General features: G+C 35.9%; 1 protein-coding gene across 10 annotated transcripts in view; it reads right to left on the bottom strand.

The window, feature by feature from the left end:
* The window catches only part of COL19A1 (collagen type XIX alpha 1 chain), a 188,179-nt gene that overhangs the window by 78,695 nt on the left and 91,885 nt on the right, over positions 1-17,599 (bottom strand). For all 10 annotated transcript variants that reach the window (XM_051777715.1, XM_051777713.1, XM_051777716.1 and 7 more), the window contains 3 exons: positions 17,366-17,419; positions 9,432-9,485; positions 8,724-8,759 (listed from right to left, as the gene is read on the bottom strand). In XM_051777715.1, the coding sequence (XP_051633675.1) occupies positions 8,724-8,759; positions 9,432-9,485; positions 17,366-17,419 (144 nt within the window). The remainder of the gene's footprint in view (positions 1-8,723; positions 8,760-9,431; positions 9,486-17,365; positions 17,420-17,599) is intronic.

The following is a 17,599-nucleotide window of genomic DNA, read 5'->3' as shown; positions in this document are numbered from 1 at the left end:
CAGAGAATTCTGTCTGAAGGGATGAATAAAACTTGAACTCCTATAAAACTTATCAATGAATAGAAATATGTATTTGTAGGAAGGTAAATCAAAGTATTTCTTAGGTCTTATTCCTATTTAACTTCTGGAGATCTTTGTTTGGAGATCAAGGATCAGCTGTAAATTGTGTTGAAAACATTTTTGTCAGAAGGGAATCAATTGTACATGTACCATCTCCCCAGTTAAACAACATCCAAAGCAATTAAAATCATAGCGTCATAAAATGGTTTTGGTTGGAAGGGACCTTTTAAAGGTTGTCTAGTCTGACCCTCCTGCAATGAGCATGGACATCTTAAACTAGATCAGGTTGCTCAGAGCCCCTCCAACCTGGACTTGAATGTGTCCAGGGATGGGGCATCTACCACCTCTCTGGGTAACCTGTTCCAATCTTTTACCAGCTTCATTGTAAAAAACTTCATTATTATAACTAATCTAAATTGACCCTCCCTCAGTTTAATACCATTATACCTTGACCTATTGTAACAGGCTCAACTAAGAAGTCTGTCTCCATCTTTTCTATAGGTCCCCTTCATGTAATGAAAGGTAATTGAAATAATTCACTGTGTGTCACTCTGATACTCTTGAACTGGCCAGAGGATGGGTATGCTGATGAGCAAAAGAATGTCTAGGAATAGCACAAGGCAAAGTGAGATAAAAAACCAGCCTATTCCTGTGACATCAGACTGGCAGGAAAATATGATGCATCCTTAGAGGTGGCCTAATATGTATAGGATTTTTCTGATGCTGCAAGGCCACCTTTGAGGTTGGAAGGTGGTAGCCTTCTACCTACTCCACAGAGAAGTGAACTAAAATAACAAACACAGTCTATAAAGCCTGTTCCTGTCATAGACCAGGCAAGCCCCTTGGAGTTAGGTACCTGAAAGAGCTTGAGGAACATGAAGTGTAAATGTCTTGAACGTTACCATGTAGCTTGGGAAAAAAAAATCAGTAAACAGGGGATGTGGTTAAGGGCATCTGAAACTTAGAAATTCTGTCACAGTAAATAAGGATGGCTATGAAAAGAGATGAAGCATGATGCACAAGAGGGTTGTACAAAATCTTGAATAAGGAGAGCAGAAACTTGTGAATTCCTTTATAAGAGGTAAATCGTAAAGGGAAGCGCTGACAAGGGAAAAGGTGCTGATTAGAATATAAAATAGAAAAAGCAAACACACTATGAAGTGTGTGCTGACAGATATTTAAATGAAATATCATCAAAGCTTAGTCTAAGCTTTACTTAAGGGTATCCAGGAAAAACAACAGATTTAAAAAATGCTGCAGTAGAATAAGTGAGCTTTTAAAATAACTTGCTTGTCAGTGGAAGTACCAGTAGAAATTAACATTTTAATACTTAACAGCTAATATTTTTTGCAAGTATCAAGAGATAAAAGATAACAAGAATTATTTAACTTGAGATAATAAAAGAAAAATGTGTTAGGAAGTGGCAGTACAAGTAGCTACCAGTTCAGCCTGTTAAGCTGTTTTAAGTTTCAGAAGCTATTAATTTAAAATGTATAGGCCAGCATGTAGCTATCAGAAGCTCCTTACTATAAAAGGGCTAAAATCCTGTCACATGACTCTGCAGATAAAAAAATGTTTGTAAATACCTGATACATCACAATGAGCATCTGCAGAGACGTGGTGGAGACCTGGTTCATAAATTTAATTACTCAGAGTAACTGCCTAAACACATACTCTCAAAAAGCAAAGTTTTTATTGTGACCTCTCAGTAAATAAAACAAAGTTAAAAAAAAAATCCCCGCTGAAGTAGAAGAGTGAGGTTACTTAAAGCTGTTATTCTTATTACTTATTACGGAAGCTTATGGTGGATACCAAGACAGTAAAATATTACACAAGAATGTATATTTTGGTATTCTGAAAGTTGCTTCAAAACACAGCTGATAGTTTTTGAAGCAGAAGGCTACATAGTTGCCTTATGTACCTGTAGGTAGTGTTGCTGAAATACATTCCAAGCTGAAATACGTTTCCTTCTCAAAACAGATTAAATATAATGCAAATGCTAAAAATAACAAGGCAGGTCTAATTAAAGCACAAAAATTATTTCCTTGTAGTCCCTTATAGATTGGTTTGTGTGTACTATACACAAACTACTCTCATCCAGTTTTTCCTCACTGAATTCCAGCAAACATACGACCTCAATTTTTACAAAATAAATGCTACTAGATGGGGAGAAAGTGTATGTAGTTTAGTGAGATAAGTCAAGCAAAGACAGAGATAGCCTAAATTAGGTTTGCAGAAACATCTTGTGCTAATGCAAGAATAGGTCTTTTTTTAACCATTAGAATATGCAAGCTTTTACAGTGCTAAAACTTGCCACTTCAAAAACACCTAGCTATAATAGACATGATTTGGCTAAGGAATCTGAGAACATTTTATTGATGAACAGAAAGGTATAGCTCTGCTGCAACAACATCAACACTAAACCACTTTAAAAGCAAACTGGTGGGCAATTCCCACTGCAGGGGTTTGACCTAGTTTTTTAAAGCACAATCCTTGTCAGGATAAGGAAAAGCCATCATACTGTTGAATTATATATACAATGATCCCTCTGTAAGCTCCTCAAGCAGAGCAGTACAAAATTACACAATTCAACAGGCGATCACAGATTCCCAGATTCCTGACAAAGCACAACTTGTGGTCACAGTGAATAACTGCATCCTGACTAACATGAAGAGCCTTCTCCAGCCACTCAAATACTGCTTGTGGGATGGATGGTACTGCTGTGGACGCACTGATGCAAGAACGTCACAGCATTCCAGACAGCATGCAACAAGATGCATTTCAATTAGGTCTTAAATGCATCTACTCATCAGGAGGTGTTTGCAGAGAACAAGTTCTATTGTGCAGGTCATGACTGTCACTGTGATCCTTCTACCGTATTTTGAGGGTATTTTTCTCTTGGGCCTATTTGTACCATATTGAGCTCACAGACGCACCTCACTGTTACAAATATGTGGGAATATACAAATATGGGGAAAATGGCACAGGAAAATCACAGAAAGATAACTAATCTCCTGCTGTATTGCCATTTATGAGGGAAATTAGACTACCTCTATCTTCACCATTTCTGAACATGACTTTGTCTTATTCACATCCTTGCTGAAGTACATCCATTGTACACCATGTTGGTCTCAGTGTTACCATTCTGTTTTGCTACTAGGCCATTTTTCTTTCAAAACTGCGGTCAACCCATTTACTTCTTTGAGAAAGGAGACAGCATTTAGCAGAAGTATTTCAGTCTGCCAGAATACATGATCAGCCACATTTTCATGATAATTTATTACTGGAGCAAACAGAAAATATGTTCCTCACTGATCTCATTATGCTTTGGGTTTGGTTATTTCTTTAGCTCTCTCTGGTAACTTAACTCAAAATCTATGTTTCTTGAGAGACAATCATTTCAAAGGGAAATTGGAAGAGCAATTTCACAGAAGTTCACACTTCATGAACATAGTACTTTTAATAAACATAGGCTTATTTGTGAGTAAAAAAAGCATTATTTAAAATCCTGCAGAGTAATTTGAAATGATTTATTACAATGATGTCTACTGCATATGGGACTATTCTCAAATCATTCTTCTAACGGAGGACATATAAATTGCATTCATGTCAATTTAGCAGAATGAAAATTTTTGAAAAACAAATTTTATATGAAGCTAAGCTATCAATCTTCACTTGCGCCTTCAGTATCAGTATTACTGCACAAAGAAGATAAAAACTGGACTGTAACTGCTAAAACATTTTCTATATTAATAAAGAGGTAATCTTAATAGAATCTACTCCCATACTTAAAAAGTGCCTTTTGAAAAAGAGCATATTTGTGAGAGCTAAAGATCACTATATTTTATGCAAAACAACTGAACACTTTAGTATTGTCATGAAATTAATATACCTCAATTAAAAAGGCTCGAATAGAAAAAATTCAGATTTTTCTTTGAGTATGTGCAAGAAAAGAAGAGATTTAGAATGAAAATGTAATTTTCTCTCTATACTTTCTTTATTAAGTAGAATTGCTTTCCTTTATGTCATTCCATGAAAAGAAAGTGAGGGCAATATTAGTTGAGTTGCTTACTAATGGAGGGTATGTGTCTCCTTCTTTAGCTTCACATGAATAGCTGAGGAAAAAGCTGTGTAATCTGTTGCTGATATTTCTGTACGAAGGGGAGAGCCAAAAGTTACAAGTGAAGCTTGCCCGGACCTGAATCTGCAACTTCCTCCCACAGCCGCCTACACGGCACACTAGTGTGTCAGCTTCCTTTGGCTCCATTTAACCAGACCTAGGAGCCAACATTCCAACTATCTGTTTAGTAAGCAAGTCTTGGGGACTTCTGTCTGTGACCGACTTAAGCCTCAGCTTCTGAGTAAACACTTGGTGCCATCTGGGTGACTATTTTATAACTCCTGAAAGGGATAGGTCCGCAGGAACGTATGGATGGACGCTCGTTTTCCTCAGGAACCAAAAGCAGCGTATCGAGTGTCAAGAGGAATACTTATCATATATTTTACAAGAGATGGCTACGCTACCTTCCCTCACCTGTCACTCTTCTGACACGGCACGCACAGGCTTAAGCTGGGGATACCAGAGAGGGCAAGCTGCAGAGCCAGCTGTGACCCTGCAGAAAACAGTCCCCAGCTTCTGCCACTAAATCCCATATTTTGACAAAGCCACACAACAGAACAGTAAAATCCCTCCCGTTTCTTCTCTGAAGGTTCCTTAGCTACAGTACAATTGATCAGGGAACTGAAACTTTAAAAAAAACCCCACAGATTGCTGCATAAAGTGGACATAATAAAGGAGAAAAATTCAAAATATATTTGCAGCATTTATTCATAAGTCACCTGAAAAGTACTAAAGAAAAGACACACCTAGTACTTACAGAGAAATTCAGAACATAGCAGAGAAATTAAAGGCTGCATAAAGAACCAATCATGACTTTGGACTACTCCCATGAAACTACCATCATAGATGAGGAGACAAAATAAATATGTATATCTGGACTTGTGTAGTGTTAACTGACTCCATAGAAACACAGGAAAACTTTACATCTTTACTAAAAGGGCTCAAATATGCATATATATATGTCAAATTTACAATAAAATGCATTTGTGTGAAAAATGCCTCAATCAAACAAATATACTTAAAACTATTGAAATTACTAATTTCATTAGGATTTTACATAAAGCCTATAAACTTTTTCATATATTTCTTTTTACAGTTTAGAATATTTGTACTACAATGCTGTTTATTTTCTCTAATTCTTTACGCATGATTGATGAAATCATATTAACAAGACTTCCATATGTGCCTTAAAAAAATGTACAGAAACATATTCAACTCTAATCCCATCTCTTTCTGAATTCTCTACTATTGCTGCAAGTAAGAAATTTTGTTAAGTGTGCATGTGTTAGAATTTCAGTATGAAATTTCTGTTAAGGACATCAAACAGGATGATCCAGAGTTCTACTATTTTTTTAGATCAATGCACTTTATGAGCTATGAAATTTCCATTTCAAACTCATAAAATAATTTTTGCAACTTAAAAACCAGTGGTATTGTTTCCTCTGTTTTGCAGTTTGGCATATCCTCATGTACCTAATAGGTTGTTACAGCTGTTGGGTATTTATGAATTCTGCCATACATACTACCTCAAAGTATCCCTCATTCCATACGATAACGGCTATATCTGTCAGCTGAACACTTAAAAATACAGGTTTTTCCTCCAAGTACTGGCAACTTTACTCTCTTCTATATTTTCTCATGTTTCCATGCTTCTCATGGTTCTGAGTAGTGGGGGATTTCCTACTCATCAGGGATGCCTGAACACTTTTAGACACAGAGTCACTGACATATTTTAGACTTTTGCAGGCACCAATAGCACAGAAAAATGAAAAAACAAGAGTTTCTACTATTTGCTGTTACATACCCCTGTAAATTACCTACAGACAACTCTCCCTGGACCAAAGGACCATGAACCATGTTTGGAAATGACTGCAGTGAAGCAGTCTCAGTCTTTTGCCACCTTCACACTCCCCATGCTGAGGACAGGACCATGGTACAGGTCTGTGTATGGGGAGAATGTTCTGACCCTGAACAACACTGCTGATGGTCTAGTTTATACTGATTCTACAATATACTATAGATCTCCTCAGCTTTTTCCACTGATGTATGATTTCTATGGAAATTTCTAGGAATGGAAAAGCTGCACAGGGCAGAAGAGCTCTGTACAACACCATCATTTTCTGCCTGTTTCACTGTGCAATTGAACTGAGGCAGAAGATCAGTGATCCAGGCCCATTTGGAGCAAAACCAAGTCCCTTTTAATATTCCCTTTCTCCCTGCCCAAAAGTCACATTTTGGACTTAGCTCTAACAGTGTGTCATAATTTTCACTCCTCTTCCCTCCTTGCCCCTCAGCACAATAATTTATTTATCTTTTGCATAAAAATAAATAGTTTTCAAATTAGGAAAACATAAATATGACTATAAGCAGAGGATAAATTTATGACACTATGCCTGAGTCCCAAATGAATGGAACATTTTAAAACTTTGCTTTAACTGAAACGCTTATGCCACATTTTGGGTATAACAGCATGAATGGTCCTGACATAATGCATTCTCATTAAGTGACACATGGATCTTGACATTATCTGACCTACTTCTTATTCACAGCGAGATATGACATCTTCCTTTCATTATTATATATTGTAGGAGTCATGGCCACACAGAAGTCACACAAATAAAACAACTCTGAGGACTAGATTTTCCCCTAGCCACCATCATTCATGTCATTCATCTTCTTTTAGCTCTTGCCAGCAGAAACGCGTGACTATTTACAGTGGCAGGGAGAGAAAGCCTTCCTGCTGGGCCACATATTCCCACACTGTTGTAATCTGTCTTCAAACTGCTAAACCCTTATCTCTTCTCTCAGTTAGCAGCTGCACAAAAACCACATTTCAGTATGTCAGTTACTAACATCCCTCTGCTTTCCGAAAATTTAAATATTTTCTTTTAAAAACTGTGAAGACAACCATCAGTGAATGTACCAACACAGAGACATCTTGCTGTGCCTGTATTGACTGAACTAAAACATTTGCACAGCATTCCATAATCAAAGAAATGCAATTTTTTAATAGTCCATTTTATGAAAGTGAATCACATCACATCACAGAAAGCGTAAGTTCAGTCAATTTGAAAGCAGCTTTTGATTTTCGATATTGTACTACTGACCTCCAAGTACAATTCTTAGGAAAGATAAGTGTCCACAACTGCAGCTTAACACAATGAACCCATTCAGAAGAGGAACATATCCAAGTGCTTCTATCAGAATGGATGTCATAATTTTTCCACAATTTACATAAAAAATGCTCTTATCGCGCACACAAAATAGATATCCTCAGTTCTTTTTCCTATCTTATCCTCAGACATGTCTTATTCCTATTTCAATGATCCCTTCAAGGCCTGTAAGAATCTATCTAAAACAAAACCTATCCAATCCATCCACTGCAGTAACAATTCTATTGCAGTTTACTACTAATATTTCAATATTAACTCTTCCAACACACCTTTTGACTGTATACTCAAGAACTGAAGGCCATAAATGGACCTGTTTACCTCTAGCAAGACATGAACTACAGCAAAGAGTCATTGATCTTGGGACACAGTACTAACTTATCCCCAGGAAATCAAGATACAGAATATTTAGATTTCATCATCCAAAAAACAAGTACTGTAAAACATGGCAACTTAATTTTGAAGCCTTAAGAATAGAATTTATCTTTATCATATGGGGTTCTGGTTATATCCTTCCATGTTTGTAAGATCTAATGGAGAAGCTGCTATGGTTTTGGAAATTAAAAGAGTGAAAAGACAATATATAATAATTTACATTATGAATGACAGTCCTTATGAAGTTTATTTAGGATTACATGGGTAATATGAATAGTGTAGAAGTAGTTCATAACACTGAGTTATGGGGGAAGAGCTACTGATATTGTGAAACTACAGCCTGGTAATTTGGGAGCTTCTATCTATTTCTTTTTTTTTTCATTTTTCCTGTGCTCTTTTGCACCATTCTGAATTGGTTTTATCCAAATAGACTATCCTTTATGGGAGGGCTTCTCCTTTCATTTCATGAACACAACCACTAGAATTCAAGCAGAATTTATTACTTTTATAAAGCAAAACTTGCCCTGGAGAATTTTGGGGATACTTTTCTTCAGGCTTTATACATGCTTGGGGCAAGGATCATTGCAAGAAAATTAAGAACATCTTCCACCATCTATATAGCACTATCTAGCCAGAATACAGCCTGATACTGTATCTTAAAAACATTAGTAATTTTTGCAAGCTTTACTGAAAAATGTTTTTCACTAAAAATAACAAGGGAATTCTTTCATTTCAACAAGTCTATACTATTTATACACAGAATAAAGAACATAATATTCTTGTTAGCATTTGGTGGGAAACAAGATGTTTTAAATGTGCTTTTTTTCATATTTACAGAATTCCTTTCACAAGCCATATAGAAAATGCTGAGGCACTCTAAAGAGAGGGACTTGACTCTTATGTTTATTAGGGAAAGTATTTACACTGCAAATAAGTGAAAAATGTGCAGCATTTTTTAGGGATTTTCTTTTGTTTGTTTTTGTTTTACATGTACTCACACTCAAGGCAGCTGGTCCTGGAGGTCCTGCATCTCCCTAGTTAAAACAGGAGAGTAAATAAATCAGCAATCTCTTTAGTTAAATATATTTGACCTCTAGTCATTTTAGAGAATATGCACCACTGCAGAAGTAATTTCAGTATAATCATCAAACATGTTCATTATGAAAATGTGTGAGTAAAGGGATATTCTTTTCCAGTAATGGCAGACATATACACAGTTTACCACAGGTTAAAAGGAAAAAAATTGCCAAGCCTCTGCATAAATGACTCAGAGCTATAAAAAAAAAAGCAATCCTTCAAAACACATTTGCATATGTTAAGTTACAAGCTGCAGCTTACATGCACAAGGTGGCTGCTGAAGTCAGTGTGACAGCTCACATATTTAAAGACATCTGACTGTGTAAAACATTCACAGAATTAGGTTGCTAAGGTATGAATCATATTTGACACCTTCAGGTTTAGTTCATGGGAGCAAACAAGAACATCCACAGAGTAATTCTCCTGCTCAGAACTCCTTTTAAAATTTGTTGTGATAAAGAATACTCGTCTTCTGCATTTAGTCAGCCTGTATTCATATTCTTCAATCCTTAAGTTACACAAATGGCAGCAGTGGGTGTTTGTCACACATAGTTATGGCAATGTGTTCACAACTGAAGAATGTCATGCATACTCACATACACATACAACTTAATAGATTAAAAAAGTACCTTTTCTCCTTTCAGACCAGCCACACCAGGTCTGCCAGGGTCACCTTTTAGTCCCTGGGCAAAGAAAAGAAATACTTATTTGTTGTCATCTGTGAAAAATGTTGGACTAAATCCTACAGTGCTTTGAATTACTATATACTAAACAGTTAAGCCTTAAAATTCTATCCCATTATTAGCACTATCTCAAAATCCTTCATTTTCATTATTTTGTGAACAGACAGATATCTATCGAAGACCACATGTGTCTTCAACACATAATTAAACATATAAAGCCAGTCTACTTTATTGTGCCCCATTATGGCAAGTGGCAAGTAGAAATGCAAAGTTCCTTTGAAGTCCCAGTAGGTCTGTGTCTTGCATGGTCAACAAAGATAAAATATAATACTAGACAGTACTAGTACATTCACTTAAACATCTCTAAAATTGGGAAAGAGGCAGAGATGGACAGAGAACTGCAAAGTCCATGTTTCAAGTAGCAATGCTGAGCTAGTGAGCTACAGGAAGGTACAGCTCAGTGCTGCTGCATATCTTCCAACACTCTCATCTTCACCAGTGTTTGAAAAGGCAATTAGAGAAATAATTGATTCTTTCATACTTCCTTCCTTACTTCTGCCTTCAGCTGGAGAAGCAAATACTATTTGCCTAGCCTTACACATTACACATGCAGCAACTTCACACTTGCAGGGGCAGAGTAGTTTGGGTTGGAAGAGACACTTAAAGGTCACCTAGTCCAACCTCCCCTATAACCAACAGGGACATCGTCAACTGGATCAGGTTGGTCAGATCCCCATCCAACCCAACCTTGAACATTTCCAGGGATGGGGCATCTACAACCTCTCTGAGCAAACCATTTTTATTGTAAAGTATTTCCTATTTATACCTATTCTGAATCTACCCCCTACAATATCTATTATACAGCTCTTCTGCTAACAAGTTCTCACCAGAAGCACTAAAAAAAAAAAAAATCTTTAGCATTCAGCACATAATCTTTGTGGTCTTCTTGCAGCAAAAAAAAAAAAAAAAAAAAAATGGAAAAGCAAGAGGTTTTGAAATATGCCCAGCAATTTCAACCCATTCTGCAGCAACAATTGAACTTAATTCTCGTGCTGGACAAACCTACCAGGAACTCATTTTTGCATAAGCCAAGAGCTTTGCTTGTGTCTTCCCTCTGATCACTGCTTTAGCAGCAAGGGACAGGAGACCATGTACAAGTTCAAAGATTTCACTTAGAAATGAAATGGTAACAATGTAGGCAATACAGGACAGAATCATAATGAGATACCGCACAACTAGGCCACCATCATTATTATTCTGGAGGTTAAGTAGGACAAGGATAGAAAAGATAATCTACATCTGAATTATGGTTTACAAACTAAAGTTGTTCTTGGCTCCCTTTTTGTCCTTGCAAACTCTCTTCCTCAGTTTGCAATTATTGGAAAGATAGAGACAACTGGCACAAAAATGGTAACTAACATCTGTGCCTTGGTGGGTACAGAAACATTAAATCAGTGAGTGTTCTAAATACTGCGTATTTGTGCAACTTCACTTCCTGCTAAAATTACATTAATTCACCATCTGGAAGGAACATCATTTAGAACTATATGAGCATTTAAGTACCCACTTTGGATTAAATTTGTGGTTGTTGTAAATACCCCTGATTTAGCTTTGATTTGTCCTTTATTAAGCTTGCCAAATACGTAATAGTTAAATCAGAAGTAGTTTTGCTGTTTGAACTTAAAAAATGTGATAGGCAGATGGATTCAAAAACCAAGCCAAAAAATTGCTTTCTTTTTACAATCTGCATATTTATGACATAGCCTTAATATTGTCTCCATTTACTACATTTTACTTTCCACCTCCTCCTCAAAGACTGCATAAAACACAGTCACTCCATATTCTAAAAGCCATTTTAGGGATTTTTCAGGTATGCAAACTGTATGGATTTGATTCAAAATCAATACTAGCAAATCAGCAGTGGAACAATATGCATGAGTTTAAGAATTAGTTCTCTGGCTGTATGTTTACAGAAGAGAAAAGATATCACTAAAAAAAAATCTGCAACTCACAGGCAGTGATATATATCTGTGAGTGTCTACTGAATAGAAAAGGCAACTGCAAATGAAAGATACTGAGCCTGAGCCATGCACTGTCAAACTATGAACCTCATTTTTCCTAATTGCTGTATTTAAAGCTTTTAGTAGTGTTCCTGCAGAGCACCTCGGTGAGGTGTGTAGTCTGACAGCTACTGCAGAGATGATGACCACAGAAGCTGACCTCAAATAAAAAGAACAAGGGGAAAGTACATGTTTGACAACAAGCTTTGCAGTGTTTGAAGGTGGATTTTTAAGGACCCAGGAAGATTTATATATAACGTATTTATTCTAAAATACTTGAATTAGCTTTTATTTGTAGTTTAAAACCCCAAGAAAGGAAAGTAGTATCAGAAAAAAAAATTGCTTAGAATGCTATCCCATTAGAAGTATTTCTGGTTCTCCTACACATTACATATACATTTAAAAATATTATAATCTTAATAAGTTCCAGACATACTCAATGCTTGAAAAAAACACATCTGGGACTGCACTATGCCTATTCTTCCTTAGAGTGACCCTTTTGAAGGTGCTGAGAGGTTTAGCTGCTGCTCACTCTCCAAAATGTCATAAGAATTCCTGTGCTAAGTCAAATGTGTAGCCCCTTCTAGCGCAGTACAGTATGGTATCCTGTCTTTGGCAGACACCAGAACAGAATGCTTCAGTAAAATGAATGTGGTTATCTAAACAGATATAATTATGATTTTAGAATAAAGCTTAAATTAGAAAAGCTTGTTTTCTGCAATATTTTACAAGAACAAGGTCAGTTTTGAAAACTAACAAGTTTCTGTCAGTCTGAGTCTGTTATCAGATTTGCCAGGAATTCAAGAACTGCCTAAAAATTCCAGCAGCTCTCATTAACAGAGAGTAAACGAGCTACTGAATTCTATACCAATCTAATTCTACCTTTTTGGGACCAATATAATAATATGCATTTTTGAGTTGATGAACAGTCTTCAGCTGCTATGTTTTCTCCTCTGTAAGGACTACAGCTTGGTCGTTTTATCGGTCACAATAAAGTTACATTATGGTTCCTCTATGGATGCCAAAATGCGAAGTGAACATTAGAATATATACGTATAAGGCCGATTCAAAGCTAACAAGATAACAACACTGGAAATAGCAGAAGTGAAAAATGTTCTATATATAAATAAAATAAGACAGGTAACTGTAAAACAATTATATTGCAAATGTCAATAGGGATATGAAGTCAGAAATATTGGGTCCAGTGGGGGAAAGATTAAACTTGAGGCAGTTTTTTTGGAGGTGATGACAATGGTATTACTTCTCATGGAATGAAGGAAAAATAGATAAAACAGGTAAAATGTACCATCAGCTGACATCAGGCACTCTTCTCAGTGAAAAAAAAGCAAAAATCAGCTGGACCTCAACCAGAGGACTTCAGCAGTTCCACATGAGCCAAGTGTTGCCCACTGGAACTCCGTCTATTTGTACAGCATATGCCATGCTGCACACATGTGACAATGGAACATGCTGTAAGATTGCCATAATATTTTTAGGAGAACTGATTTTTCACTCTAAAAGATATCTGTTGGGGAAAACATAATTTGTTATTTACAATTCACTGGCCTGCATTAAGAGTAATCTGGTTCAATTTCACATCAGGTTAAAACCTCCTAGAACAATACATATTATCTAATGTACTGGAAATACAGTACACAATCCAACACCCTAAACAATGATGTTTATACATTGTTATAGATCAAATCAGTTTACTGAGTAGCGGAACTTGGAAATACTCTAACGACTAAGAACAGAACTACATTTTCTTCACTGGGCAGCCTTAAAATCTAAAGATAAAATAGAATTCTACACTAACCACAGCTTCAGAGTCAGCTGTACAACACCAAGTTGTATAAGTTGGGATAACTTTTCTAATTTAGCGACATATTTTCAAAGCTCAAAACTTTTTCAGTTTATCTTTCATGTACTTTAAAACATTGTCATTGCTCTTTTCTCATTAATGTAATTCAAAAACTTCAAATTGGTACACTACTAGAATTTACTATCCCCTGAGCAATGTCTACTATCTCCTTATACTTTAGTTCCTAACAGAATTCTCAGACTCTAGAAAGAACAAATATCATTACCAACTTCATCCTTTCAAGCAATAGGATTCTTCCCTTCCTATCCATGTGTTTGCTTGCAATGCTAATGCTAAAAGAGTTCAAGATTAGACAGACAGGCCCTGAGGGTGTGAAGGTAAATAACTGTTACTATCATATCAAGACACTATCCCTTTAAAAATGTTCATACTTCTGTTTACCTTTTCCTGCATGTATAAAAATAAAAAGGTCTGATATGTTTTCCATCTTTGATTGAAAACCTGGGATTGTCTTCATTGCTTACTGAACTTTAGAGATCCATCCTTTGACATCAGGTTCATAAGGAATAAGAACATTTTATGTAGGAAAATTTTAGAAAAGTCACTTATGGTATTACCTTCTCCATCAGAAGAAATAAAAATAACTAGTTAAACACTTGGTTTAATGTATATACTAGATTTTAATTTCAGCTTTGATTTTTTTGGTTGTGGCTATTTTTTTTTCCAATTTACAAGAAAGACACTAATCTTCCACTATCTATGCATGACACATGCATGATAAAACTTGATGTTTTCTTTTACTTTTGCTGAAGGACTGAATTTATGTCGGCAAATAGTAATTGGCAGTATCCCATGTTATTCATTCCTACCAGCACCACTGATGAAGAAAATTACGACTCAAAAAAGCATCTAAAAGTTTCAGCAATAAAGATTTTCTTTTCATTTCAGTTCAACTGGTAAGAATATGAATATAACATAGATCTTACTCCATATATAGTTTCATGGATATTTATATTGCAAATTTGTCCTTATTCCACATGGGATATGAATGTATTTATCAGAGTTTCTTTCAGACAGCGTCTCTATGAGGCTCCACTTGCTACAGTGATACAAATGACAGCATTATTACAGAATCACAGAATCATTAGGGTTGGAAAAGAACTCCAAGACCATCGAGTCCAACCTTTGACTTATCACCATCTTGTCAGCTAGACCAAAGAATTCATAACTCCTCAATTACAAAAGCAGGCAAGTCTCACATCCAAATGTACGAAAAGATATCTGAAAGAGTGGTGGAGGGAAGCAACATATAAAAAAATTACAGGATTTTAGTGGCAGCAATGTGTCACCTGAGTGTAATGTCAAGTGGCTAAAATAGTCTCAAGGGATAAATGAGACATACTACTTAAACTGGCTGTTCATCCTATACAGGCAAATACCTGCTTACAGGTATAATGTGAACATGTAGCACAGGAGGAATATATTAGTAATATGTTATTTATGACTACTCCTTAAGAAACTAAAAACAATGGCAACCACATGAGTAGTATTTACAGTAAGCACTCATGTTGTCAGATGGATTTTGAATGATGTCCCAGACTGGGACACGGCACTCTAAATTTTGGCTCAGATTCCTGGCATGATGAACTGGGAGATGTGCAGAACAGTTAAATATATTCACAGTTCCTGCCTCAAAACCTGACTCCCAGTGAGATTGACCCAGTTAGCACGACCAGTGAGGGATGAGGGAATTAAAACTTTCTAGGTATAGAATCATCATTACAAAAAGCCTAGTCTCCAAATCAGGTCTGGCTTCCCTTTGCCATGCTACTTCATTCTAGAAAGAACTTTCCATACAGCTAGGAAAACATGAGTAGCAACAGCAAGTAAAACTGTCTGTGACACCTACTTTCCTGATTTTGGTAAAAATACATTCAAATATGTTTCTACCATTTGTGCAAGATAAAATGTTCTGTCATCATCTTAAAGTTCTTCACTCGTGAGGATGGAAATCCTCACTCCCCAGGAAGAGACAACAGCTGCCAGCAGACTTTTAAGTGTTTTCAGGTTTTCTTTATACATCACTGAAGATTAAACCAATGTAAGTAGATTAACTTGATTATTTAAGAAATATCAGATGTTACATTTCTATATACAGAATGAGTTAGAGACACATTGATAGCAACAAAGAGTGAATGATGCATAGTCCTTTAAATTTAATGACTGGCATCTCCATGCACAGTGATAACTGAATCCAAAACATTTTATGTAAGTGTTGTTAAAAAGGAATTATGTGTGGATTCAAATACAATGTTATATTGCCTTGTGCAATTTTACTTCCAAACTGTTTTAATGACAGTTCCCACAATGATAATGTACTGTTTCTTGACACATTGCAATAATTCAATAAATATTTAAAATTATAAATGTTCAGTATTTTTCACTTTCACAGTGCCACTATGTTAAATATGTCCTGGAGTTCATCAGATACTTAGTATACCTTACTCTTTCTAAAAGGTTGATGGAATAAGATCCCATGTAGTAAAGGAGATCATGTAAGACCAACACAGAAATGTCACCAGGGCTATGGAAAGAAACACAGATGTGTTTTTTCCATGCTGTCAGCATATATGTATGCTTGACAGAAGTATATGGTTCACCTTTACAGACAGGCAGGCTACAAGAGAACATCACTTTGAATATCTAAATGTAGTTTCAGCTTAGTACATAGTATACATTTTCATATGAAAGACATACCCTATTACTTAAAAATAGACCAATTTATCTAGCACTACATTATAATAAAGCAAAAATAGGAAAAATATTTTTATGGTTACAGTGTGAATTAAAAGCCAGGTGATGTAAAATTTCATAATTACGTAGTCTGTTTTACTGCATTTTCAGTAGACCTGGCTAGATTGCTGTAGTATTTTTGTGTCAGATGCTGACCCTTTCACCCTTTTGCTAAAGTTGCTTTAAAAGGTACTGCTGAATAATTTTTCCAAATCCTGTGTCTGGATTCTAATCCTAATGTGAGTCATTCTCCATCTGTAAGATGCTCTCTGCCTTCAATTGCAATGGTTTGCAACTGGACAGCAAACAGTATCCTTCATTGAAACTTAAAGCCAGGGAGACCTCCAGGAAGGTCAAGAGGGAGACTGGAGGGGAAGAGGAGATAAAAAAACCCAGCTTGCTTGACTTTATTGTTATGTTTTTAAAAAAATATTCTTTTGAAATCATGCTAATTGACCATTTTAGTATTGTATTGAAAAAAAAAAAAATCTGATTTTCTGGCCTCTCATCTTGGTTTTATATATACAAAAATAAATGAAAAATTAAAAATAAAATAGGCAAAAGTAAGGTTTCCCAGTGGGCATATCTAAGTTCATGTAAGCTCATGTTCAAGCTTGAGTGTGAACTCAGTGATCAGGATTATCCAGTATTTTTAGACACAGACTCAAGCTTTAACTTAAATATGGACCAGTCCAGTTAACTAAGTAGGCAGCAAAACGTGGCAGTGAAAATTAAAAGTGAAATTTTGACTCTAGCACACAAGACACAAGCCACAGTGAGGGACTCAAGGCTCTCACCCATGAACAGCTAACAGCTTGTCTATTTTCCTTTACAGAAAGCAAAGTTACAGGTCTAGCTTTACCCTGCCTCCCAAAGTACCCTCTTTTCCAACACATTATCTAACCAGTAATGATTCTCATTTATATTATATTGCTTTAATCCCCACACTTGTTTCAGTTTATTTCCTGAGCCCTCAGCAGAAATATAATGGAATATACCAGATTCTTGCCCCTGTCCAACATTAAGCCCTAAGAACTGCTATCTCACATGAATGCATCTCTTCTTCTTTCCCTATTATCTTGTGGATGTTAAATCTCCAGGTACATAATTTCTAAATCCCTCTCCTTACATAAATTCTGAATTACATTGCTTAACTGTCCACCCAAAAGTTTGTAACTTGACTGTTTCATTATCATACGATTTACCTCTGTTCCATGCATGCCTTCTGGTCCTGGTTCTCCTTTATCTCCTTTTTCACCCTAAAAGAATGAATAGTTATTTTATTATATATACACAAGACAAATACTAATTCATGATGCTTTTTAACAGGAAAAATATTTTACCTTTTTTTCTGTTCTACATGAAGTGCTATATATGCATTGCTGGATGCATAGGCAAAATTATTTCTTAAATTCCAACAGAAATTCTTTTTAAATAAA

The sequence above is a fragment of the Manacus candei genome, unplaced genomic scaffold (genome assembly GCF_025592945.1).
Source record: "Manacus candei isolate 608988 ecotype Guabito, Panama unplaced genomic scaffold, ASM2559294v1 h1tg000011l, whole genome shotgun sequence".
Classification (NCBI taxonomy): Eukaryota; Metazoa; Chordata; class Aves; order Passeriformes; family Pipridae; genus Manacus; species Manacus candei.
This window is presented reverse-complemented; position numbering and strand designations above follow the sequence as displayed.